Below are 27,885 nucleotides of genomic sequence, written 5' to 3'. Positions count from 1 at the left end.
TCAGACTGATTTTATAAACCAGTGTTTTTCACTCCCAGAGTTGAAGTCCACACTTCTTAAAGTGCCCAAGTTTGAAAAACACTGGACTCATGAGGAGTGGCAATGTGCCACTTCGGTTGCAAAGGGAGAGCTGACTGAATAATGCTTGCATATAGTGTTATCTTCCAGGAGGTGTTCTGTTCACACATACTATTAATGTGAGTGAATTCTGCAAAACAGGATTCCTGGTTCTGAAGTCTAATCCCCTGCCTCTAATCTAAAGCAGCATAATTCAATGAGAGATATGGCACATGAATCGTTCAAAGAGGGATTTGGCTCTGTGGAGGGCCATCTTAATCTGACTTTCCATTAAGTGAAATAATTCAACACTTGTAAAAAAATTCTGAGCATGGTAGTATATGGTAGAAGATTTAACTGCCACATTTCTTCATAATGGTGATCCAGTCCAGAATATAAACAGCTTTCCTTCTAAAATCTGTTTTCAACACAATGGTTAATATTACAAGTGCATGATATCCAGGTGTCTTAGAGTGTATTTATTACATTTTAGCATTTTCTAATCACCCGCTGGGTAGTTTAAAACAGGATAGAGAGGGGGTGAACCCCCCCCCTCTTTCTTCTTCAAAACATGTTTATGTAAAGTCCCCTTATTTTCACACCTATGCACTTTATTTCTGGCTTGTTTTCAATAAGTTTCATTGCCAATTACACATGATCCTCAACAGCATTTCAAACACTTTTTGGAAGATACAGCTTTGCTGATCCTTTTGCGGCAAATTCATTCAGATCTAAGGATTGGGCCCATGTCCAAAGGGAAAGCCTGGCACCAAATGAGATCTGCAGTTTATGAAAGGATGTCTGCAGAGAAACTGTTTCAGTGGCTTTTTAAAAAGCTCTTCCTATACAGGGAAGGATAATTAACAAGGATAATGTAAATGATTTGGGGGTCTTCCAAACCAAAATTAGGGGATAGCTTTTCTGCAATCCCAACTGCAGTAAATTGACTTTGCTGTAGGATGAGGGGGGCAAAATGAATTTGCCACCATGCCATGCACAAAGCCATCAGCAGAGACAGAAAAGACTTACATACTTGCCTATCGCTTGAAAGTAACTTGACCTATGTGTTTATGTATTTATACCTACATCACCACCAGTTCATTTATGTATGAGCACTGATACACACCCACACTGAATATATGTAGCCTACATATATTCCTTATCACATATGTAGAACATGCAAGCAGGCACACATACACGCGCCTTCACTGGTTTTGCAACGTCAGAATTAAAGATGGGAGCAGAAATAGCAAATGGAGAGTTTGGGAGTAAAAGAAACTGTCAGGCACCATCACGAGAGAAAAGGGTGACTTATGTAAGCAGGGTCATGCTTAGGGCATCAACATTGGGAAACTTTTGGAACAAATTTGGAACGGACACATTTCAAGGATCTATTTTAGGATGGGAAGAGCAAAGTTCAATCAATAGAATTGGAGAAAGAGAATTTATATGGAACAACTGGCCAAAGTCCCTCTAAAGACAGGGTTCTCCAAATTTGGCAACTTTAAGACTTGTGGATTTCAACTTCTAAATGCTGACGGGGGAATTCTGGGAGTTGAATTCCATAAACCTTAAAGTTGCCATGTTTGGAGACCCCTGCTCTAAGACTTCATTCTGCTCTCTTAACTAGTCTGGAACCACAGCTTGCTACAGGTGGCCTTCCATACCCAAGCAGGTTTTCTGCAGGTCTTCCTTGCTAGTACATCACCAACTCTGATTTTGGACTTGAAGGCCTTCATTTTCCTTTGTTTTTTGTTTTCATACTAATGAATGGAATCCTGTAGTATCCACAGCTAACGTTTTGGGGGCCAGTAGCATTAGTCTTCTAGCTAGCTAGGAAATGTTTGAGAGATGTCTATTAGATAGAAATGCTCTGTCATTGTCTATAGGAAATGCTGTGTCTTGACTGAAGTGGTTATAAAAAGATAAGGGAACCCACCTTTTACTGGGCTCTGTGTGTCAATTTGAGGGTCGTGTTGAGAAGAGCCAACTGACTCATGAAAACAGCACAAGCTTCCCCAAGAAAGAGACTATGCAAAATGAAAGATATCCAATGAAGATGGAATCTCTTTTGACTTGACTGGGTTATGTTTTTGATTACTGTTCACAAATTCCTCAAACAAAGTACATTCTGAACTAGGAACATCTTAATGTGCTGTTAGAAATTACTTAATGGGCACTCTGTTACCAAGCTTCAAAGTAGTTGTTCACGGGGTCTCTGTTTATTTTAATATTCTCAGTTTTTCTCTAACTAATCAACCTTCTACTAAAAATAAGTAATTTTTGTCTCATTTCTGCACTGAGTTTATTTAGACTGCCAACACTGAAGCTGTATAGAATTACCTACCCACCAAGAAGTTTTGTCCAGAACATTAATTCATGCTTGACATTTCATGCTAGGTCTTCTTCATTCTTAGCTACACTCCAAGAAAACTTTATAGTAAGAAAACAGCAGGCATTGGAATTGCCCTACAAGATCCTAAAGAAATGGAATATTCTGTATAAACACATCTCCAAGTGCTATGATTGTGCTAGCATGATTGTTTGTTGCTACATAGAAATTTCAAAAAGACAATTCCGCAACACATCCACTGCTTATATTAAACAATAGCTGGTGGTGACCATGGACATATTGCATTGAAAATACAGACACTCCTGACATTTCAATCTGAAAATTACTGATATTGAAGCCATCACTAAACAATTTAAGAATGACTCTCGGTGTTTACAAAGAGCATGCTTCATGAAATAACTGCATAGTTATACCGATGTTAAGGTTGCTGGCAGATCTGCATCACGCCTTGTATCATCTTGATGTGACAAATATCTCTTTTCACTAATGTCACAAAGGGATACAATAAATTACTGCAGTAATGCCTTTGGCCAGTGGGAAGGGGCTTCATTTCCGACCATTGCAGACTACTCAGCAAGGGTCAGTCTTGTTCCCTTTGATTGCTTCCTTCTTTCATAGTACATTCACTCTACACAGTCTAACTCAACATGCAGTCTTCAAGCTATATTGAACTTCAGCATTTCATAACCCCATGCAGTGTAGTCCAAACTTAGATATTCTGGGAATTAAAAGTGTGTTTTGAGAGCACCATGTGTGGGAGGGTCACCTTAGGATACTCAACTACACAGTCTCCAAACTGGGCAACTTTAATACTTGTGGACTTCAGCATGGCTGGGTGGGGAATTCTGGGAGTTGAAGTCCACTAGTCTTATAAACTTGCCAAGGTTTGAGACCCCTGTTCTAGTAACAGAGGAAGGTTTCTCGTGGGGCAGTGTGTTAAAGCACAGAGGTTCCTTTGGATAAACATACCTGACTCTCATTTTTGGTTTTTTTTTGGTGTGTGTGTGTGTGAAGCCCAATGCCATAGCATAAGTAGGAACAGTTGAGTTAATTTGTGTGTTTGTATTGTGCAAGGTGCTTTGAGGTGCATATGCATTTGAGGTGCATATGGACTTGCAATTGGATGTGTATGGGCTTTGGGTCTGTTCCTGCACCAGATACATTTTGTAGGAGCACAAGAAGGTGGTCTAAGACCCCCTTTTTCTAGCCAGAAATCAGAACGGTTCTTGTTTTCATGAAGGAAAAAACAAGCAAGTGCTCACGTTTTCCACAGGCAGCGAAATCCCATGGCACAGTCCACTCCCAAACCGGTGGCCTCAGATCAGGAGAAGGCTGCCCCAACAGGTTGCTTGCATAGAAGAGCTGCTCTGTGGAGCTAATGATTCTCTATGCATGAAAAAGGAACATGGAGGGAAGGCTACATGGGTGGGGATGGGTGGTGAAATGGGTACAACAGATTTAAACCTGTGCTGATAAGCACATGGATTTGGAATTAAAAGCCAACTTTGGCATTTGGTTGATTCAAAGGGCAAAACACTTATGGACTGTACCAATTTGGAAAGGAAGTGGGAGATAGTGGAATGAAGAAGAAAAATTCCACAGAAAACTAGCATATGGGGACAGGGGGGTGGGTAACTACCTTGAAAAAAACAGATTCCCTTCTTTCTTTTTCTTTCTATCTTTTTCTTTCTTTCCCCCTCCCTCCCTTCCTACTTTCCCTTCCTTCCTTCCTTCCTTCCTTCCTTCCTTCCTTCCTTCCTTCCTTCCTTCCTTCCTCCCTCTGCCTGCAAAAATGCATTCCTTCTTTTCTATCTTGGAAAGTGGAAGTAGTTTACTTCATTTGGTGGGATGTAAAGACTATCAAGGCACGCGCACACGTGCGCGCGCACACACACAGAGGCACACAGTAAAAATAAAAGAAAAATGGTGTCTTACCAGCACTCAGGCTATCAGGAAAGGTTCCTAATGGTGCCAAGTAGTTGTCATAATGTATGAAGCAGCACCTTCCAGATGATCTATTAGGATCTATCTACAAGTAGTGGAATCAATGGATCATTCCTCTACTTTTGTGGCCCTCATATTTTGCTGTGAAAACAACCGAGGAGACAGGCCTTCCTCTGTCTCTCAGTTTATGAAAGAACACATAGCAATCATACACTGTCAAGTTTAGTGAGTTATCAGAAAACAAAGAATTTTCCTAAACTGTTCATTGATTTCTGGCATTGGAACCCCAAGAGGCCTGACCTATTTCTCAGTTAATCTGGAATTAATGGTAGCCTCGGAAATATCACACGATGTAGGGCCTCTAGAGAATGAATTGCTCCAACTAGGAGCAAATTAGCTGAAGGCAAAACCTATACTTAATGTACAAAGAATTTTGTTTTTAAAAAAATTAGAAAAACCCAAAATGTAAAGTTGTAAGTTGTTCCTGCACCTGTCATATTTCTGAAGGTGTATCATAGCCCGAAGTTACTTCTTTTGGTCCTCGAGAAACCAAACTGGATCTGAAGTTAGTCCTGTAGTTGACCCTGGCATATACATTTTTTAAAAATATATATTAAAGGCAGAGGGGGCAGTGTGAACTAAATTGGGTCTATTCGAGAGGGCAGAAGATACCCAAACGTCCTGTGAGGTTCATAAGAATCCTCACACTTGGTGTTTGAAATGGGATATCCTTTCTTCCTAAAGCAATAGGAAGCCCAGGTCGTAATTCCTTCTGACACTCTAACAATCTCAGATACCCTAAATGTCAATTCCATCACTCTCCTCCCAGTCTTAATCTGACCTAGTTCACCCCACCCTTCTATTGGTGTTAAAAAAACATGCACACCAGGCCAACTTAATTGAGTAACATCACATCTGGCTTGGATCTATATTGAAGGCTGGGTTCGGATTTAATTTTTGTTTAATTTCTTGCATTGTCAGATAGCAGTAAAACAAATTATTCCTTGGCCCCTAGGTACAAAGACTGGAAAAAAGGACAATATGGCCTTGCAACACTATTCTGAACTAGAAAAATTAAGAATTTATACTAATATGTTCATGGTTTGATTGGGTGCCATGATCACTATTTCTTAACACTTAAATATATGAGTCTTTAGATTTCTGGATAGGTTTGTAAGTGATGCATTCACTATTCTGAGGACTCGGTGCTAAACTGCTGAAATTTCCAATCCTTCCATCACAATAAACCAGATGGCTGCAGTATTGTTTAACAGTACCATGTCAAGACAGACACCATAGTCATCTATCTGCTAAATCTTGTAAATGGTGCTCAAGCATGCTCTTTGGGGGAAAAGGGACTGTGTCAGTGTACCCGATGTCTCCCAGAGTTGGATTCCACCTTGTGTATCATGGGAGCCATCACTGAGAACGCCTGGGAAATTGAGTCACAAGAGTTCTCAAGGATGATAGCACCCCTTGATATCTGAGCAGCAGAGTTGGTCCCTTTGATCTGACTTCAGGCTTATGCAGGAGCTAATGCAGATTTCTGTCAAGGGAAGGAGATGAGGCTGGTAATACTAGGCTAGGGCAGCAAAATCTGCATATGGAGGAGGGTGCAGTAGGTGAATAGATCGTGCCCTGAGAACTGATTCAATTTTTTTCCAGGTACCTACGAATGAAAACATTGACATTTCTGAAAAGTCTCAATTTAAAAAACAAAACAAAACACCTCTTCTTGGAAATCATGTGCTATGTTGCCCTAAGGAATGCCAGCACACAGCTTTTCCCATTTCATTTATGGAAAGAGAAAGATCAGCATTGGTTGATGGTATGGATTACTCTTTCTTTTCCCTCAGCAAGAACTGGTGATCTGAGCAATTTGCTACTGCTATGTGACATTTAAATGACTGGCGGGGGGGGGGGGGGAGGAAATGTACTAGGTTGTGGCCCTAAACTAGTACTTGATATACCAGCTTGAGTACTAAAGTATTTTGCATTTTTCTCCTACCTCTCTGTATTGTAAATGATGGCCTGACAAAGATGAATGCTTGATTCATGGCTATGCTCTCTCCCATGCCACGTAGGAAAAGAAGACCATAAGCCATTCCTTCCCACGGGATTAACTGCTGAGATGAAAGGGGAGAAAAGTCTGTGGGGCAGGCAGGAATCACACAGTTTGGACTATGGTGCCGTGGGAAGGACAGCGTGACAACAAGGCCCATGGATGAGGCCCAGAATACCTGAATATTCTGGGTGGTACCCTGGTGCCCAGCAAATGAGTAAAAATGGATGAAGAGATGGATGCCGAACAACAAACTTAGATTTGCTGACCCAATAAAGTTGTTTTTATCTATAGGTAGCTGGAACATGTGCTGTTATATCCACTGCATGTACAATTTTTAAATTATTATTATATTATTATTAATATTTTTTTGCTTTAATTTACAACCCAAGAGTGCCCCCGATGGAGGAGGCCAGTACTATACCAAGAACCACACAACAAATTATAATCATTATTTTCTTCTACATTACCCAAGAAAATCCATGGAGCAAGACAGAGAAAGAGAAGAGAAGAGAGAGAAAGAGACAGAGACAGAGACAGAGACAGAGAGACAAGGGGGGGAAAAGACAAAGAAGTATTAGTAATGCTTCGGATAAAATCTATGAAGATTGACCACCAAAAGGTGTTCCATCATGCTACTATGACAAAATCACCATTTGAAACCTAGAGGTTGGCACATAAAAGTAATCTGGTAAACCATAGGAAAAAAAACACTTTCGTTTGAGCAGATTCCTGCCTTGTATTTTATCAACTACAATCTGTGATTTAAAAATGGCTCAGTAAGCAAACAAGTCATTCACCTTCTCCTCACCTTGCTTTGCTTAGTGATCTGGTGGTCTTTATTCCCAAAATATAAAAAGTAAATATTTATCCCTATATGCATTTCATGCCAAGGTCCACTGGATTACCACCCTAGCCTCTTTTTTTATATTATTCCTTTTTCCCCATTTCCTTGTCCTTCTTTGATCTCCTGCTCTTTCCTTAACTCTTTGGCCTTCCCCATTGGTCTTATCTCCAGATCATACCTTCATAAGTAAGTAAAAGTACCATCCCCCTTTCCGGCTACCAATATTCCCAAATTCCTTGCTTTTCCAATAACCAGCCCCCATATACTCACCCTTCGAGCCTTGCTCTGGTATTTTACAGCTTTCTTGGTATCAGAGACAGCTCTTTCCACATAATCCACAGAGTGCTCAACATTGTACTCGATGCGGTCAATCATTTCACCCTGAAACAAGGGTGAAAGGAGTCAAGGGAGGATCAGTTGTATGCTCAAGTTTGGGTGAGTCGATATTCTCAACAACCTAGCAATAGTTGAAGGACACTAAATCTAAAAACCAGCATGCAAATCATCCCTCAGTTTGACAGCCAACTGAGAATATGAATCTATGGAAGGCCAATCCTTTCAGTAAGGTTTTATTTATTCTTATTTATTCACTAAATAAATAAATGTAATTTGTGGTTCACTGCAGTTCAAGGATGTTCCAAAGATGCTTTTTCCAAAAGGCAATTGGGCTTTCTTGTTTTTTTCTTTGAAAATGTTTCCTTCTCATCCAAGAAGCTTTTTCAGTTCTGCCACCTTTGGGACTATCATGATCTGGATGATTGAGAATCTCCATAGACATTTTAATTCATGAAGCCCAATAGAACTCAAACATCTCCCCCGCTCTCTTCTCTCTCTCTTCTCTCTGTTTTTTCTCTCTCTCTCTTTTTCTTCTCAGCACTGACTAGTTGCTGACCTCCCCACTCATCAGATAATTGATGGAAGAGCTTGTGTGAATGTCGTGGGGGAAAAGAGGAACACTGCTTCCAGGAAGGGTTGAATTCTGGGAAGTGATGTTGATGATTAAGACTCCAAACCGCAATCCCAGAGTGAAAATTTTCTGTACCAGTTTTAGCTGACAGGGGTGGAGGTGGAGGGATGACTGCAGTCCCCAGTGACTCCATTTTCGTTCTTTGTCTCATCACGTGTGCGTGGAGTGCCAATGACTGTTGCTCTGCATATTTCTTCATAATCTTCCAATCTATTTCCTGTCACTCTGCCCACCAGAGGCAGCTTATTCTGTACTCATCTATAATGCTTACTCCTCACAAAGCTCACAGTGTGTTTTTACAAATCAATGTTCTACAAATTAATTTACAAATTAATGTTCTTAAGAGTTCTACAAATTAATGAATATTTTCCAAACCTACTAATAACATCCCTTGCATATAGATAATAAAATTTTGTACACAAAAGGATCAGAATTCTTGTAAACTGCCCCCACTTAGAAGTTTCCAGAGAAGAATGGGTGGTCAGTATATCAATCCCTCATGTATAGATTTGAAATACAGGCAGTCCTTGACTTACCACTTATTTAGCGACTATTCAAAATTATAACAGCACTGAAAAAAGTGATTTACAACTATTTCTCACATTTACAACTGTTGTTGCATCCCCGTGGTCACGTGATCAAAATTAGTGTGCTTGGCAATTGGCATATATTTATGACACTGGCACTGTCCCTGGGTCTTATAATCGCCATTTATAATCTTCCCATCAGCTTCAGACAATTAAAGTCAATGAGAGACGCCAGATTTGCTTGAAGATTGCATTTAAAAACAAACAAACTATGCAGTGGTTTTGACAACTGTGGCAAAAATGTCATAAAATGAGGTACACCCCACACAACAATGGCCTTGCTTAGCAACAAGAATTTTGGACTCAATTGCAGTTATTAGTCGAGGACTACCTGTATGTATCCTACACTCCTGCAACAGCTTAGCAAAAACATACCATTTAAAATATGAGAATGAATTAGATTACAAAGAGGCAAAATTAAATAAAGTAATAGCAAAAGAGAAGAAAAAATCCAAATCAACAAGAACAATATTTTAAAAACATTAAAATGATTTTTAAGATGTAATACCAAAGGAGCACGTTAACACAAACTAATTTTTAAAGTTATCATTATGTAAAGGTAAAGAACCTTGGCTCTTTACATAAAAATGTAAAGATTATCATTTTGGCTTTTGGCCTGGGGGTAAACAAAAGTCACTGGTGGGTCCCACTAATGATAAAAAGTGATCCACCATTTGCCAACACCTGACTTCCAAGAAAGGGCATTAGCCTTAGAAACAGATCTCAGTGCAATGCTACAGCAATGCAGTGAGGCTACAATATCATGTAGGATTTTAAAGGAATAGCCTGTCATTAGGACACATCTGGTGAACAAATAATTCTTGCAGTGTTTCTGAAATTATTTGGTTATCTCTTGTTCTGCCCTCTCTTTCCCCCATTTTCACCAGTCTTTGAAAAAACTAAGAAGTCCAGGTGATCTTGAAAGATAACCTGACATTGCCATCCATCTATTTCTATCTTTGCCTTCCATACCTGACTCTCGACCAACATAGCCATGTCCACAAACATGTCATGGAGCTCTCGAATGCTCGTTTCCAGTTTGATGATCTCATTATGCCGGGTTTCAATCTCGTTCAGGGCCTGCTTCGTCATCTGTGAGTCCATTTTGATCTGGAAAAAAAAACACCATACCATGTGGGGCATGATTAGAAAACAGGACAGAAATGAGTATCAATCCAACATTTGCTCCTGCCTACTATCCACTCTGTAGGGATACAGTGGCTAAGACGCTGAGCTTGTCAAGCAGAAAGGTCGGCAGTTCGGCGATTTGAATCTCTAGCACCACATAATGGAGTGAGCTCCTGTTACGTGTCCCAGTTCTGCCAACCTAGCAGTTTGAAAGCACATAAAAATGCAAGTAGAAAAATAGGGACCACTTTGGTAGGAAGGTAACAGCGCTCTGTGTGCCTTTGGTGTTGAGTCTTGCTGGCCACATGACCACGGAGATGTCTTCAGACAGCGCTGGCTCTTCGGCTTTGAAACGAAGATGAGCACCACCCCCTAGAGCCGGAAACAACTAGCACGCATGTGCAGGGGAACCTTTACCTTTACCTTTCTATCCTCTCTATCTGCCATTCCTTTGGTTAGTAATTTGGAACAATGAAAACTGACATGGACACCAGTATGGAGGAAGAGGAGGGAGGGAGGAGGGAGAGGAGGAAGGCAGATGGTGGGATATTTCTGTCCTACTCTCTTCCCCCTCCTACCCCATTCCAGATCTCCCTCGCTTCCTTGGATTCTGGCAATTGGATTCTAACTACCAAATCAGTTGGAGAACGTGGTCAAAGAAAAGGTTTCTTTCCATCCCTCAAATACTAAAACCAGGGACCATCCAAGGAGAATGAGTGGACAAAACTGACAAGAGAAAGCACTTCTTGCACAGCATGCAATTTGCCTGTGGGAGTCATTACCACAAGATGTGGTGAAGGTCACAAATTTTGGAGGCTTTCAAAGAAGACTGGTAAGCTCATGGGAAAAAGGTCAGTCAAGTGCTGTTGGTCTTGGAGTTTTAACACTAGCCCTGGATTAAGGACAAAATGGCTCCAAATTGCAGGAGGAGGAGAATGGGAGAGGACATGTCTCTATCTCCTGATTGTAAGGACCTGTGATTGTCTAACAGAAGAAACAAAATACTGGACTATGATGGCCTTAACCTGATCCAGCAAAGCTATTCTTACATCCTTATTCATAGTGTCTACAAATTCTTTGAGAGCTTGCTATTGCAGCCACCTTTCAACCATGGGAGATCCATCTTTGAAATGCTCAGCAACTCCACATGCTTTCCAGGCTGCATTCTACCTGTTCTACTAACCCCAGTCAACTGAGGCCCCGGATACATACATCGTCAGTGAAAATCGCCAACTTTCCACTCTCTAGCATGTCTTCTAACTCTTCATTGGTTGTTGTCCTGCCAGCTGCAAGAAGGAAAAACACAGCCATGAGGAACAACTGCATGGTGTGATATAGCACTGTCTCATAGGATCCAGCTTGTTTCTGAGCTGATTCCCTAACTGCCTTGCCTCCCTCTCTGGTTAAGGAGGAAACACCTGAATTTGTCTTTCATTCTGCTTGCTTCTAAATCTTAAAATCCTCATCCTAAAAGGGAGCTTCCCATCAATGGCTACCAGTATTACATGGGAAAACTATGCTGGTATAAATTGACACAGGAACTAGATCTCATTTGTACCACCTTCTCCTAAATTGTTCTGCCTCACTTAGAAGATTTAGCAGGAGGGGCTCACTTTAAATCCCTTCACTTAGATTCCACCAACTGCAGGGCTTGGGAGGAGGCATTTTCAAATGCCGTCCACCTTCTTTGGAGCAGCATTCCTTCTGATCTCTAGATGGTATCTAATCTGCTGGGTTTCAAAAGACCATCAACACTGCAAACCTGAAAAGGTAACATCATCAGTGCTAGTCAGTGTAGAGTTTGATTCCTGATTATGTTTATTTTTATGTATTTTTATTTCATGTTTCTAAACTGTCCATTTCCCTCAAAGAGGACCTCACTCACTTTTATACTCACTCACACTGATGATGTTACATAGTTGGGTAATGAAACGTGTGCAAAAAAACAACCAAGCTCAGATAGGACCAAGGACCGTTCAACTCTGAACTACTAATATTCTCTTCTGTAAATTCCAGTCTGCAGTTATTTATGTGCTTGTTTGTATGTTTGTTTGTTTGTTTGTTTGTGTCAGAAGCAGAGACATTCATGTGCTGCTCTCATCTTTCTTACAACTAATGTCACAAAGATTTCCCACTCCCCTTCCAACCTGCATTATCCATCTCTTCTGGGGGAAAGCATTTAATATTTACCATTTAAGAAGAAAATGAGGGATGTGTGTGTGTTTTTTTTTAAAGGCACTGCATCAGGAAACACCACCACCACCCTTATTTTTTAGCCAAACATTGAGAAAAGTAAACAGACATACTTATCTCCAGCTGTCTCTGGATACGATCTTTGCATCGATCTCGATATTTAGACTGAGTTGTGTTGTATTCTGTCATCACCTCCACAAACTTGCGAGATAGAGTGGAATGCTAGGGAAGAAAATGAGATAGTTACAGAGGCAAAGGATAGATAGATAGATAGATAGATAGATAGATAGATAGATAGATAGATAGATAGATAGATAGATAGATAGATAGATAGATAGATAGATAGATAGACAGACAGACAGACAGACAGACAGACAGATGATATGATGGATGGATGGATGGATGGATGGATGGATGTCTATCTATCTGATCACCCTGTGATCAACTTTGTTTCAGATTTTTACACACACACACACACACACACACACACACACACACACACACCTCTTAATTTGAAAACCTTTTGCATCTATAGTGTTTAAGGGAGGAAAGGGGATAGGGCATGGAAATTGGTCTTAGCTAAGCAAAGGAAGTGACTACAAAAACAACCCAAATAAATCAAAACAAAACCCACATATAGATTTAGTAGAGTTAAGGGAGAAGAAAGAGATTTTTACTAGGGGGGAAAAAAAAACGTCCAGAAAGTTGGGGATGGGGAGAAAGAGGAGAAATCCCACATATGTGGGATTACAGTTTCTATGTTAAAGTATTAAGATATTTAATTTAATTGCTGGAACAATAAAGTGTATTCTGCAATGGGCCACAACACACAGTTATAGTTGATTGATGGAGAGTGCAGGCTCCTGCATGAGGCAATCTATGTTATGATTGGTTGTTGGGTGAGAAAGGGGAGTTTCCCTTTTTCCCGCCTTTTTTCTTTGGTGTGCTCTGCTTGCTGTTCATGATTTACCTCACGATCTTAGTCTGTACCTCACTATCTTGTCTACTGCAAATATAGGTGTTAAATCTATGTATTTATATAAAACTACAAGTTTGTGTCAGCGTCTCTGACTTCATTTGGATGCCAGCTGTGTAAATTCCCTGACATAAAGAGATTGGCTAGAACAGCTGATTAGGAGCTGTTGTTGCTGAGGATCTTCACAACATGACTGCAGTTTTTAATTATTAATAATGCAGCTGATAAACTGCATCGTAACTTGGGATTCGCATGTATGTTGCTGAAAAAAATAAAAAAACATTGCTTTCTTTTTCATAGGCAGCTGCTGTTTTAGATAAGACATTCTCTTAAGTGTGGAACAGCACTGTGTACCTTTGAAGAATATGCCCTGGGAGCATTTTTCAAAATCAAGGAAATTTAGAATAGTAAAATAATCAGATGGAAAAATATATAAAGCTTGATTGAGAAAAGTTATTTGTCAGGAACAAATAATCGGAAGTATTTATTGAGTTCAATCAGCAGAAGAGGTTATTAGTGTTCCCTATACACAAGAATCTGGTGAACTAAAGGTCAAAATTAAATTGGCACTAGAATTCATAGGCACCTGTCTCTTCAGGCAACACAATGACTCCAAACTAATGACAGGTTTAACTCCACCTTCCAACTCAGCTTGCTCTTCTCCTCTATCATCACCTCCAAGACTTAATTTTGGCTGTTTATTAGATGGCAGCTGTAATTGAGGTCATTAGTTGAATAAGAAAAAGAGATGGCAAAGGAGTGTCACACCTGCAATATAGACCGTATCCTTTCTAACATAGGATACCCAACTTATGTTGGCTTGAGGACCACACTTGCCTTTACCCAGTATGTCAAGAGCATAAAGAGAAAGCTAGCTCTGCATTTGGTCCCGATTTAAGTATTGTAAAGGATTAGGGACACTCTTTTTATAGTACGGGTATCCTTGTGGATTTTAACCTCAAAATTCCCAAGCCAGCATGGCCAGCTGAGGAATTCTGGGAGTTGAAGTCCACAGATCTTAAGGTTACCAAGGATGGATATCTCTGCTTTATACTATACCTCCATTGCCTCTATTCTGCAATCAGAACTACCTCATTTCAATTTTTTTTTTTAAAAATCTGTCCAATTTGGAAGTTGTTTCAAAAGAAAAATAAGAGCGTACATAATTGCTAAATTACAATTAAGAAACTAGCCCAAGCAAGATTATGGGAAAAGCAAAAGATTAATGGAAAATGAAGAAAACAATACAAAGGGAAGAAGTAGCTATTGGAGGAGATCCAAGACAGAGTACCTGTGTTTTCCGGATTCTCAAGTCAGCAGAGGATCGGTTCTGCACTTCTTCCTGCTCAATTCCCTGCTCAATCGCTAGAGAAAGAAAATAGATGAAGAATCAAAGCAGTAGTATAGAAATGAAAAACCAGTGAATTAGTGCAATAATCTGAACTGTTGCCCTTAATGGTAAGCTGGTGAGTTACAGATGAAGTCTCTCAAGTTAGGTTTCAGCGCCACTAATAGACAGAGGCTGCAATAGCATGTGGGGAAAACCTTGTGAAACAGTGGGAAGAGATGCTACCAAGAAAATAGTCAAATAACATAGATTGTATAGAAAAAAATGGACAGATTTTGGTAAGGAAATTTTACAATACAGTAAAATTAGTTTATCTGGTTGTTTTCTGTCTGATCTACTTGGTAAGGTTGACATCAATTAGCAAGTCTGAAAGTACAATTCTCCCATGGTCTCCTTTACAGCCTGAATAATTAGGGAAGGTTTCTTCTTTTGTCCTACCTATTTTGCAGCTACAAGCTATATTGTCTCTTGACCATTTGCTAGACAGCCTCTTCTTCCCCTGTTTCCCAATGTCTTTTCCACCTAGCAGTACACCATGAAATCAACTCCATGTCTAAAACTACTTTTATTGAGATTGATTAAAATAACAGAACTTTGCAAGTTTGATTGTATTGCCCCTCCTTTTTATAGTTCATTGAATTAGAGTGTCTTGCCTGAGTTACTTCTGAATGTTAGCTGGGTGTTCTAAATGTAAAAAGGCTTTAGCCTGCTTTGCTTAGGCAATAGAGTGTGCATATCTCTGTCAAGATCATCTTCCTTACTATGCACACCAGAGCACCCTCCTACTGTTGAGAGAATTTCCACTTATCTGATCCCTTCATGAACAGAGCCATGAAAATGTCTAGGTCAAGACAGGCATAAAGAATCAGAATCATAGTTAAGTTCCAGTTAAGAAAATTTATTGCTCAAGAATCTAGTCAATGGTTAGCACTAAATTAGCATTGGATAAGAATCAATGGAATTCAAGGGCGGCAGCTAGACTTGAAGTATGTGTGGATACATAAGAATTCTAGGCTATGTCCTCTCTTGACTCCACCTTAGCCTCTTCTTCTCCTACTTTACCTGAGGATCAATCATCTTTTGCTGTGATAATATAACTGAAGCTTTGCAAACCATCTTAAGTTGGTAACTCAAGGGTCAGTGTATTGTAGCAATTATGATTAACTAATTAAAATTTATTAAATAATTGATTAAACTTGCTATTAAATTTGCCTTCAACTTTGTTATTAAACTTATCTCAATGATGCTCTCAATCATCAAAGAAATTACAACCAAATCATTAAAACATAAAATGTAAAGATAAAAGATGCCAAGCATGATGAAGTGCAGAGTCTTACTCTCTCTTGCCAAAGGCCTGGATGAAAGATGCTGGACCCACAAAAATCCACATTCAAATCAAAATAAGCTTTGAGCTGACTGGACCTGTCATCACCTTTCAGAACAACCTTCCACAATTGTTTGGGAATAAAAATCAGAGGGGGGGGAGTATGTCATATGTTATCCTGAGCTCTTGGAGGAAAAGCAAAATAGAAACCCAATGAACCAATTAACTGGACAATTATGTGTGTGAGAGAAAGTGAAATGTGTACAGGTAGTACTTTGGTTACAATGGCAATTGGGACTGGAATTTCCATCGCTAAGTGAAGCGATTGTAAAACACATCACATGCCCACTTCACTTAGCGACTCCAATCCCAACAGGCCAGTTGCTGTCATAACCCCAGGACTGCGTAAGTAATTAATCAAGGACTTCCTGAGAGCATGACATGGGAAAAGGTAGGTGTCTCAGACAAGCAGTCTGGCAGAAAATTATAGGTGAGCATGGAGTAACATGGATAGGTGCTCTGGGCAGGTGTGCAAATGCTGCCGGCAGGTGCTATGGGGCACAGGTGGGTGAGTGGCTGCTGCAGGTGCCACAGGCAGATGCTGTGGAGTGCAGTTGGGTACATGGTGCTGTGGGCAGATATGCAGGTGCTTCAGGGAAGCCCTGTGGAGCACAGGTGGGTGAGTATGAGAAGGTTGAATACCAGTCCTTGTAACTTTACTAACAGATCAGTATAATTGTAAAGATAAAAGTAAAAGTGGAGACAGGAGCTGACGTCGCAACGGCATGACATGCAATCTCGGAGCTTCGAGATTGCAGTCGATACTTTTGACCCTGCATGGTCCTTTTGGACCTAAACCATCCTGAAGAGACGGTGACAGGGAAGAGTGTCTTGCTGATCTCAGGGACACCGCAAAGTCCCTGATTGATCCAAGAGAATCTCTTCTTGTCGGCGACAGAAGCGCAGCCAAAAGCTGCTGAAGTTGGAACAGCTCCAGAATGGGAGAAAAGCTGAAAGAGAAAGTATGTCCATCTGGTGAGGAAATCTTATTGTTATAAAAGAAACTGCCCCCCCCAAATTAAAGCTAAATTAAATTTGAAAACAGAAGAAAATAAGCAGCGAAATTAAGCTGCATTGGACAGTGTGTTATCTTTTTTTAAAAAAATTCTTTTATGGATGGAATTTTTGCAAATATTTCCTATTTTTTAAAGTGAATGGATTAGTTTTTCTTCTTCTACTTCTTTTTTTTAACCTATGGATTAAAATATTTTTCTTTATTATTATAATACTGGCTTGGATGGTTTTTTTTCCTATTTTGCTTCACTTAAGAATTTTGTTTCTTTTAAGCCTGGAATATAAAGAAGATATAAAAGGAATACAAAGAGGGTTGTAATATTAGAAGGAAAGGAAGTAACACTGTCACTTGGAGGCTGGAGGCTTGAGTCCTGGAAACATTGCCCTTTCTTTTTTCGCTTTGATCATTTTGACTTTGCACTTCAAGGTTCTTCAGCTTGTTTATAGAGAGTGATAAGGAGAAGAGCATGGGTTGTTTATACAGGTGTTTTTTGGGAGCTTCATTGGCAGATGGAGAGAAGTGAAAGCAAAGCCTTGTTTTGAAATATTATAAATGAACTTGCGTCAAATCTAATAAAAAGTTTTGAATGCTAGAGTGGCAGTGTTTACCAGTTGGAAGAATGGCACAACATCAAAAAGAAACCTTAACATTGCAAAAGATTATGTTTGAAATTCAAAAATTATTAGCAGTAAGAGAAAATTGAGAAGAGATTGGAAAACATAGTTTGTAAAACAGTAAAATTTGATGGAAAAATTGAATACGTTCATCAAATGGAAAAAGTGGAGGTTCTAAAAACTGAAGGGAAGAATGAACAAAGAAGATAATTGTTGATACCAACAGTGAACTGAGCATGGTTGGAAATGGAAAGAGTGGACTATGGAAAGGGGAAATAGATGGATAGGAGCTCTACCCCAGATTTCAAGGTATAGAAGAAGAAAAAAGAGAAGAATTGATGGATCTAAGGAGAGAAATTTTGTCAGAAGCACTATTGATAACCAAAGATAAGCTGATTAAAGAAGCAGATGGAGGGTTTTGAGATTATGTAAGATATGCAACAAGCAACAAGTTGCGAAGAGAAGTCCATACAAATCTTATTAAGGAAACAACCAGAAGACTAATCCCACAAATGGCAAAAGACACAAGACTGCACTATTACTGGAAAGACACAGGTTGATATATGAAAGCTTATAATAAAGAATTAGTCAAATTTAGTTAAATTTAGAGCATTTTGTAAAAAATGAAGTGATAATGGATATAGTTAGATAAATAATTGATAATGATAACAATATATACATATGCATTGGTCTGATAAGAGCAAATTTGATCTAAATTGCAAATGGTGACTATGAAAGGAAGTTTAGAAATTCTGTTATGTATGAAAGCTTATAATAAAAAATTAAGTCAAATTTAATTAAAAATAATGTATGTATATATATGTACTGGTTTGATAAAAGGAAATTGGATATAAATTGTAAACAGTGATTAAGAAAGGAGGTCTAGAAACTTTATTATTAAATATAATCAATTTTTATTTACAACATGTCATAAAGATGTTATTACCAGATGATAATGGAAACAGTTAACAGAATGCCATTATGTGGTGTTTTTTTTAATTGGGAATATTTTATATAAAAGGACGTAAAAACAATTATAGTCAAATGAAGGTTGAGGTATGATGATAGTAATATATATAAATATTTTTGATTTAAAATATATAACTTGATATGAATTGTAGGTGATGACTGTGGAAGGGATTCACGAAAGATTTTTGTAACCAATTGACACACTTTCTACAATTTGTAATGGAAGATGTTTTTGTGGTGTTTTTTGTCTTTTGTTTGTCTGTGTTTATTGAAAAATAAAAATATTCTTAAAAAAAAAAGAAAAGTAAAAGTGGCCAACTTTAAAAGGCGGTTTTAAGAATCAAAATGATGCTCTTAAGTCAGGCACTTCATTGAAAGCCCAATAAAGATACATTTTGTTAACAAAAAGGAAACAAGATATAAAGCTGCAACTTCAGCGCTTACCTTTTAACTTGGAGCGCACCTTGTTGGCCGTCTTCTTGATGTCAGCTGTGAGGTCCTCCAATTCCTGCTTAGTTTCTGCAAGATGAATAACAATAAGAGGATGCTGAAGCTTAAAAACAAAAAGAAACTATGCTGGGTCAGGTCAAGAAGACATCTAATCCAGCATTCTGCATCCCACAGTGGTCAATCAGGTACATTCAACTCATAAACCTGATAGAGAGAGGTATCTCCTCGTTCCTTGACATTCCCCAAACTTGGTGTTTAAGGTACGCTAAGCTGGAGGTAATAAGCAGGCATTAAGACAAGTACCCTCTAAAATAGTCTCTTTTTAAAAGCACCTACATTGGTGACCATTGTTATTCTTGATGGCAGAGAACCGCAGTTTAAGCATAGCTAGTCCTTGGCTAAATGTCCAGTCTGAAGCTTCAGTGAGTGACACCATTGTTAGCCTTGTGAGAAGTGGAGAAAAGGATCCCCCCCTCTCATATTCTGCATGATGTGATACTTCTCCATCATGTCTCACCTTATCCGCCACTTATGTTCTGAACACTGCTGTCTTTTCTTGAACAGAAGCTGTTCTAGCTCTCTAACTCCACCGACTCTCTTTGTGGTCACATTTCCAGCAATTTGGAGAGGTGGTTGAAATGATGGCCTTACACATGCAGTCCCTACCTCCAACCTCCCACAGGATCAGGTGAGAGAGCACTGGGCATCTCCAGTGTGTATATATGAGTGGCTGAGGATGCATATGCAGGGCCGTAAAGAGGCTTTCACTCACTCTCATCTGGGTTGGGGGCAGCCAAGATGGCACTGTGCTGTTTCTTCACCAGCTCCACGTCCTCTGAGAGCTTTTCAATGCAGCCACGGATTTCCTCCACCTGGACGAAAAACACAGAAGCACGCATCAATTCTCGTTCATGTGGCTTGCTTTAAACCTCAGGAATTAGGGTAGGCGGAGGTTTTCAGAGTTGCCACCAGAGTTGTAAATGACCAGTTCCCCTGGGGTTTTTAAGAATCAGAGCCAGGGTTCATACTATTCAGCAATGGCTGGTTCAATAAACATTAGCTCGGGTTCACACAGGAGCCAAAGACAGAAGTAATGAGAGTCATGATAGCTGCGTCTACAAAATACCATAAGATAAAACCGAATAGACTATAGGAAGTCCTTGACTTATGACCACCACTGTAGGACCAGAAGAAATTCCATTGGGAAACCAGGCAGTGGTTAAGTGAGACATGCCCAATTTTAGACTCTTTTTTGCATCGTTGTTAAGTGAATCACACGGCTGTTAAGCAAATTCTGCTTTCACCAATGACTTTGCTTTTCAGAAGATAACTAGGAAGGTCATAAATGTCCATTGCCTTCAGGATGCTGAAAGTCTTGCAAGTATATGTTGATTGCCAAATACCTGACTTTTAATCACATGACCATGCGGATGCTGTAAAGGTCTTACATATGAAGACCGGTCATAAGTCACTTTTTTCAGTGCCCTTGTGACATTGCAGGATTTGGGTTTGGCTAGTCTAGAGGAAAGAAGAATTAGGGGTGACATGATAGCAGTATTCCAATACTTGAGGGGCTGCCACAAAGAGGAGGGGGTCAAATTATTCTCCAAAGCATCTGAAGACAGGACAAGAAGCAATGGATGGGAATTAACCAAGGAGAGAAGCAACCTAAAATTAAGGAGAAATTTCCTAACAGTGAGGACAATTAACCAGTGGAATAGCTTGCCTTCAGAAATTGTGGGCGCTTCATCACTGGAGAATTTAAGAAGAGACTTGACAGCCACTTATCTGAAATGGTAGGTTCTCCTGCCAGAGCAGGGGGCTAGACTAGAAGACCACCAATAGCAGTTAGCAATAGCAGTTAGACTTATATACCGCTTCATAGGGCTTTCAGCCCTCTCTAAGCGGTTTACAGAGTCAGCATATTGCCCCCAACAACAATCCGGGTCCTCATTTTACCCACCTCAGAAGGATGGAAGGCTGAGTCAACCCTGAGCCGGTGAGATTTGAACAGCCGAACTGCAGAACTGCAGTCAGCTGAAGTAGCCTGCAGTGCTGCATTTAACCACTGCGCCACCTTGGCTCACCAAGGTCCCTTCCAGCTCTATTCCTATTCTATTCCTATTCTATTCCTATTCTATTCCTATTCTATTCCTATTCTATTCCTATTCCTATTCCTATTCTTATTCCTATTCCTATTCTATTTGAATGTTAACTTGAGAATTATGGCATAAAGTAGGGTGTGAATCCAGCCAGTGTCATCTAAGACAAGAAGAGACCTTTGAGGATGACTACAGAGTCAGGAAATGAAAAGACTAAGACAGGCCCAGTCCATCCAACTGCAGCTTTCATTGGCATTCTTTATTGAAACCTTCTCAACCCTAGTTTGGTCATATTGGCTAGGAATTTTAAAAACTGTGGTCCTGGTACCTTTAAAACAGCAGCCCCCAACATTTTGGGCACCAGGAACTGGTTCCATAGAGAGAGGTTTCTCCACGGCCCAGAGGGGCCTGGTTTCATGTGCAGCTTGCAGATGGATGGGCTTTGTTTGTTTGCCAAACCCAGTTTCTGGCATGCTGTGGATAGGTGTCGGTGCATGGCCCATAGGAGGGGGGCACCCCCGCTTTACAAAGTGTTAGGTTGAGGTGATTTATTGTCTCCCCTCCTCTACTTATACTATTGTAAGTTAACTCCCTGCATCCTTCAGGTGGTAGCCCACCAAGAACAAAATTTCATGATCTCCTCCGATAGGTAAGAAAGAACAAAATTGCAGAAAAGTGCTGTTTTGCTGCTCAAAAGCACTCACACAAGAAACACAACCGGGAGATATTTCTTTTATAGGCAATTATTTAAAATTAGTTGCTCAGAAGTCATTTTTGTCCACAGAGGACATTTCAATGTCCTGACAAAGAAATCACAGTTAGTCCTTGTTTTACAACAGTTCATTAGGTGACTGTTTGAAGTTACACCAACATGGGAGAAAGTGACTTATGACCATCCCAAAGGTGCTTTTTCCAAGAGGCACAGGACTTTCTTGCTTTCCTTTGAAGACATTTCACTTCTCATCCAGGAAGCTTCTTCAGCTCTCTCAGAGAAGTCTTCAAAGAAAAACCAGAAAGTCCAGTTGTCTCTTTAAAAAGCCCCTTTGGGACTGCCATGACCTGGATGACCGAGAATCTCCATAGATCTTTAGCAATGACTTATGACCACTTTTCATAGTTATGACTATTGTAACCTCCCCAGGTGCTAGTTCTGCGCATGCCCAAGATGGTGTCCTGTCACGTTTGAGGAGAGCTTCGGGGAGATGATTTTCCTTCTCGGGGTATGCAGGAGGTACCCTATCCCATCGTCGGTTCCAGGTCTAGCTATGGGAACTTCCTGGGACCTCGGGGAGTACCTTTGAGCTGCGATTTCCTGCCCTGTAGCCGGTTGTCATGGAGATACTGAGGTGCTCCCATGTTACACCCCTTTTAGGCGCTGGTTGCCGGTTGTTTTTTGGGTGTGATTCAGGTGTTAATTATGATCTTTAAAGCGCTCCATGGCTTAGGCTCAGGGTACTTGCGAGACCACCTACTGCCACCAGTAGCCTCCCATCGTCCAGTACGATCCCACAGAGTTGGCCTCCTCAGGGTGCCGTCAGCCAGGCAGTGTCGACTGGCGACCCCCAGGGGGAGACCCTTCTCTATGGGAGCGCCTTCCCTTTGGAATGAGCTGCCCCCAGAGCTTCGCATAATTCCCGACCTCTGGTCCTTCCGGCGTGCCCTAAAAGGTTGGCTTTTCCAGCAAGCCGGCCTGGCCTGAATAGAATAAATTATTAATTTTAATTGTTATTTTTAATTTAATTTCTAAATCTTATTGTAGAGGTCTATTGGGTTTTTGGGATATTCTATTTAATCTCTCTTTTAACTTTTGTAATATGTGTTTTTATATTGTACGCTACCCTGAGTCCTTTGGGAGAAGGGCAGCATATAAGTCCAATAAACATAAACCTAAACCCATGGTTACTTGATCAAAATTTGGACACTTGGCGACTGCCACGTATTTATGAGTGTCCTGAGCTCATGTGATTCCCTATTGCGACCTTCCGACAAGCAAAGTCCATGGGGAAGCCAGATTCACTTTACAACCGCGTTATTAATTTAGCAACTGCAATGATTCCATTAGCCACTGTGGCAAGAAAGGTCATAAAATAGGGCAAAATTCATAACAACTGTTTCGCTTAAGGCTAGAAATGTTGGGCTCAGTTGGGGTTGTGAAGTCGAGGACTGTCTATAGTTGTGGAGGCTGTTCGGATCATTTGTAGAAACACACATAGACAAACTCTTCCTTGGCTTAGTGGAAGAGATGAGAATGAAGGAGTGTGTAGTGCAGGCTGGGAATCAGGGGTGGTATTTACTTACTTTCCCTGCCGATTTGCAAATGTGAGCACTCATGCATACACTCTGCACACGCGCTTTGGCTTGAAAACGTGCCTAAATAGGACAGCATAGAGCTGGGGTGGCCCCACTTGTGATTTCCACTAACGGGTCAGCCGAACCGATCCAAACCGGCTGAATGCCACCTCCGGCCCTTTTACTATTTAAGGAGCTTTCCTTAAGCTTAGTGAGCTATCTGCCTTAGAACAGTGGGCAGCAGGACCCTGGGGAAACCAAAAACAGGAAGGCTGAAGCAAGCTGGCTGCTGATGTCATCAAAGGGCGACATCCAGTGGATGGAGGCAGATATACATTTAGAATTGGGATTATTAAAAGTAGATTCTAGGACATGGCTCTTATTCTCAGCGTGATCATAAATACATACTGGGAGAAAAGTTTATTGGTGAAAGATGCTCACTGTGGGTGCCCCAAGGATGTGAGCTCCAGTTCAATGGGGGGCTTTTATCAGGAGCCCTGACAGGTTTTAAAACCAGTAAAATGGAGGGGGGGGGGGTGGAAGCAGTGTTTTCCATTCTTCCACATCAAGATCAGACTAAGAAGAGAACTTTTCCAAGAGTGGGTTATGTTCCTGAGCATCTCTGTGGAAAGATATGAACAAAATATCTGGGTTTTGTTAAGCACAGGAGTCCTCGACTTACAACAGTTCGTTTAGTGACCGTTCAAAGTTATACAACGGCACTGAAAAAAGGAACTTATGGACATTTTTCACCCATACAACCATTGTGGCATCTCCAGGGTCAGGCAATCCAAGTTCAGATGATTGACAACTGACTCATATTTATGACAGTTGCAGTTTCCCGGGGTCATGTGCTCACCTTTTACAACCCTCTGACAAGCAAAGTCAATGGGGAAGCTAGATTCACTTAACAACCGTGTTACTAACTTAACAACTGCAGTGATGCACTCATCCACTGTGGCAAGAAAGGTTGTAAAAGGTTGTAAAATTCACTTAACAAATGTCTCGCTTAGCAACAGAAATTTTGGGCTCAATTGTGGTTGTAACTCAAGGATTACCTGTATTTCTCTTTCAATTCCATTTGGAAAGAAAGGAGACTATTGAACTGGGAAAGGGGTTATTGTGAAGGTTGCATTCCCTTGCAAGTAATATTCTTGTGAGATGGATCCATATCCATTATTAACTTTCCCCTTCCCATTTATCACAGTCCGCCCTTTCAGCCATACAATTCTCTTCATACTTACAGAAACCCAGAAAGAAAACTAGAAGCTGTAAACTCAAAGGTGCTTTTTCCAAAAGGCTAACGGACTTTGTTTTTTTCCCTTTTGCTTCTCATCCAAGAAGTTTCTTCAGTTCAGAAGCTTCTTGAATGAGAAGCAGAATATTTTCAAAAGAAAAAAAAAAACCAAGGAAGTCCAGCTGCCTTTTGGAAAAAGCACAACGATGACATGGATTGACAATCTCCATAGACACATCTGTAAGGAAGACAAGCATAAATGCAAAAGAGAGAGAGAAGGAGTGGTTTGCACCTGTCAATAGTTTGCACATGTCCATTATGTTTATAGATTCCCTTCAAATTATTGTCTATGGAGATTCTCAGTCATCCACGTGATGGTTGTCCCAAAGGTGGTTTTTCAAAAGGAAACTGGATTTTGTTTCTCCTTGAAGACATTTCGCTTCTCATCCAAGAAACTTCTTCAGTTGTGACTGAATGGTGGGGGATTGTGAAGAATTTACTGCAAGGAATATAAATCCTTCCATCCTCCACCATTAGTCAGAACTGAAGAAGCTTCTTGGATGAGAAGTAAAACATCTCCAAAGAAAAATAAAGTCTAATTGCCTTTTGAAAAAGCACCTTTGGGACCTTGAAATTATTGAAAAGTTCAACATGGTTTATGCCCGTGATGGCAAACTTATGGCATGTGTGCCAGAGGTGGCATGCACAGCCCTCTCTGTTGGAATATGTGCCATTTCTCCAGGTCAGATCTCTCTGGCGTTTCTTTCATGAGCTTCTGTTTCCCTGCAAGCAACAAAACAAAAGCTCACGGAAGAAAAATATCTTACTTCTTGCCAAGCTGCCGGGGTTGGGATGCCCCATCTTCTGCTGGCCAGCTGATCTTTGGGTCTGTATGCATGTCTGTGCATGTGTGCATGTATGTCTGTGCATGTGCATGCTCGCACATGTCCATACATGCACATGTCCATGCATATCCATGCATGCACATGTCCATGAATGTCCCCATGCACGCACACACCTTTCAGTTTGGGCATGTGCGCAGTTTGGGCATTCGGTGTCTAAAAGGTTCGCCATCACTGGTTTATGCTGTTAGAGAGCAGCAGTAACTTAACTCATCACTAGAGGGTAGTGTGATGCAAAGGGACTTGAACCATGTTTGTGAGCTGATTCTAGGAAGCCCTGTCCAAAGTCCTGAAATATTCAGCCTCTGCTCGTAGACCTCACAGCATTGTTTTACCCATACCTTTCAACTGAATCATTACATCAGCACCAACGGGGGCTTCCTTCCATGGTGCATTTGATAATACTTTAGTGGATCCAATCAGCATTTGACACCTTAGTCTAACATGAGCAATGTATGAGACTGTTTGCCTAAATCCAGGTCAGCAACCCACTGCTCCTATGATGTAATTTAAAAGAGCAAAATTTCTCCAGACTGAAAGACTCCAGAACATAATCACTGATGTCCTTTGGGAACAGGACCAGACATGCAATCATCAATTTCACAATTCCTATCCCTGCATTTCTCCAACCCCAGCACCTGTACATTATGGAGACTGCCTAGTAACATTAAAAGATGTTCTTGCATATTAAATACCTGCCATTTGAGGACAGATTGGCTTAATGGAGGTAAGAGAAATGAAAGAAATGCAGGCAGGATTCAGATTCTCTCACCCATAATTCCCCCATTTATTTCCCCATCTTTAAAATTGAGTCTTCATCAGCACAGCAGTTATTTTTAATTTTAAAAAATGCCACCTGGGCATTTGTTGATATGGATTTAAAGAGATAGCTTGCTTCCATCCAACAAACATGGTGGAAAATGTATTTCCTAGTTTTCCAGTCTGAAGACTGAACCATTCCTGGTATAAAAAAGGAATACTCTTCCAGCTGCATCCTGATTAACTTGTGAACCTAAGAAGAAGAGTCCTCTGCTTCTAGAATCAGGAAGGCTTCATTCTCTGGAATGTTCTCTAGAAACTGAACCAAATATGGATTTGGACCTGCCAGGTCTCTGCAATGCATTGCACTGCCAGCACCCAGTTAACAGAATAATATTTATTTCACTTCTTTGCTGTCACAAGCTACAAATACCAAATTTGGTGTCTGGAGTCAAAAGTAATGGATTCTGACAGCTGTGGCTTCCACTTCCCATGAGGCCAGTTTCTTTACCTTGTGAGTCTGGAATTATGGCGGTATTATGGTCATAAATTGAGGCATGACATTTTTGAACTTTTTTTGGTGGTTGTTAAGCAAATGCCATGGTCCTTAAGCAAATGGATTTTCCCGAAAGGGCGTTTTTTGCCCTTTCTGGGCAAAAAACTGGAAACAAACACTGGAAACCATTAAAAAAACCATTACGAATTATGGTTATATGACCATGAGATGCTAAAATCTCTTTGAAGGTGGGCCAGTTGCCAAGTGCCCCAAATAGGATCATGTGACTGGGTACAGAAATTGTAACTTCAAAACACATCATAAGTAGCTCTGTGGATGTGTGTTGTAACTTTGACTGGCCATTAAGTGACTGGTCAGAAGTTGAGGACTACCTTTATGCAGATAGGTTGAATAATATATGACCAAACCCAGGTTTCATTTCAGAAGCCACAAGTGGAACTTGTCATATCCACTTCAGTCTCTGATGCAACCAAATAAATAATAAATTATCAGCCTGGGAAGATCAAAGGAGATCTGCAACATTCAACTAAAATCTTGGTAGCCTGGAACCAAGCTATCCGTAACAGTGGCCAGCTAGTAGCCTTCGTTTGGGAGGCTTCCAGAACAGCCTACCTTCGTCTATGTTTGAAAATAAACTGTATCCGAACAGGGAAATTTCATCTACTAAAACTTAAAATCCCATTCTGATCAAATGTTTTCTTTTGTCTATTGCTTTCTTAAGATATGAATCTAAAATACATTTATGACTCTAAAATGAATTGGTTTTTTTTTTTATAAGACTGAATGAGCAGTGAATTAGTAATTATAAAAGATAAATAGATAGATAGGTAGGTAGGTAGGTAGGTAGGTAGGTAGGTAGGTAGGTAGGTAGGTAGGTAGAGAGACAGACAGACAGACAGACAGACAGACAGACAGAGACAAAGAGAGAGACAGACAAATGGATTTTTTTCCTGAAATATTAATTATTGTTAGAAAAGAGCATTTCTGACAAATTGTTAAATATAAACAAAGTACATAAGAATGTCAAACGTGAATATCTTGACTCAGTTCTTACAATCTGAATTCCTTATCTTTTTTTTTTTTTGCAAAAACCTTAAAAGCTATATTTTATCTTACCTGTTCAAAGAATTCATCCATGAAATGGTCTCGATCCACATGTACCACCTCTTCCTCATCATCACTGTC

General features: G+C 40.3%; 1 protein-coding gene across 2 annotated transcripts; it reads right to left on the bottom strand.

Moving 5' to 3' along the window:
• STX1B (syntaxin 1B) lies at window positions 1-27,885 on the bottom strand. Of its 2 annotated transcripts, XM_032237519.1 has the most exons (10): window positions 27,817-27,837; window positions 19,667-19,766; window positions 18,889-18,963; window positions 14,406-14,479; window positions 12,252-12,360; window positions 11,158-11,231; window positions 9,790-9,927; window positions 7,534-7,644; window positions 6,841-6,877; window positions 1-5 (listed from the first exon to the last, which is right to left on the bottom strand). In XM_032237519.1, the coding sequence occupies exons 1-10, from the start codon at window positions 27,835-27,837 to the stop codon at window positions 1-3; spliced, it is 744 nt and encodes a 247-aa protein (XP_032093410.1). The 2 variants fall into 2 exon arrangements, with proteins under 2 accessions (XP_032093410.1, XP_032093412.1); XM_032237521.1 differs by lacking the exon at window positions 1-5 and having other exon boundaries at window positions 6,797-6,877; window positions 27,817-27,885.

This window comes from Thamnophis elegans, chromosome Z (genome assembly GCF_009769535.1).
Source record: "Thamnophis elegans isolate rThaEle1 chromosome Z, rThaEle1.pri, whole genome shotgun sequence".
Lineage (NCBI taxonomy): Eukaryota > Metazoa > Chordata > Lepidosauria > Squamata > Colubridae > Thamnophis > Thamnophis elegans.
The sequence above is the reverse complement of the archived record's forward strand: the minus strand, read 5'-3'. Positions and strand labels throughout refer to the sequence as shown.

Coding starts and splice junctions, on each gene's coding strand:
- STX1B (XM_032237521.1), bottom strand. CDS start 27,837: ATGGATGAATTCTTTGAACAG. Junction 14,480..18,888: donor GGTGCGCTCCAAGTTAAAAG/GTAAGCGCTGAA, acceptor TTCTTTCTCTAG/CGATTGAGCAGGGAATTGAG. Junction 6,878..7,533: donor ACCAGAGCAAGGCTCGAAGG/GTGAGTATATGG, acceptor TGGGTAATGTAG/AAGAAAATAATGATTATAAT.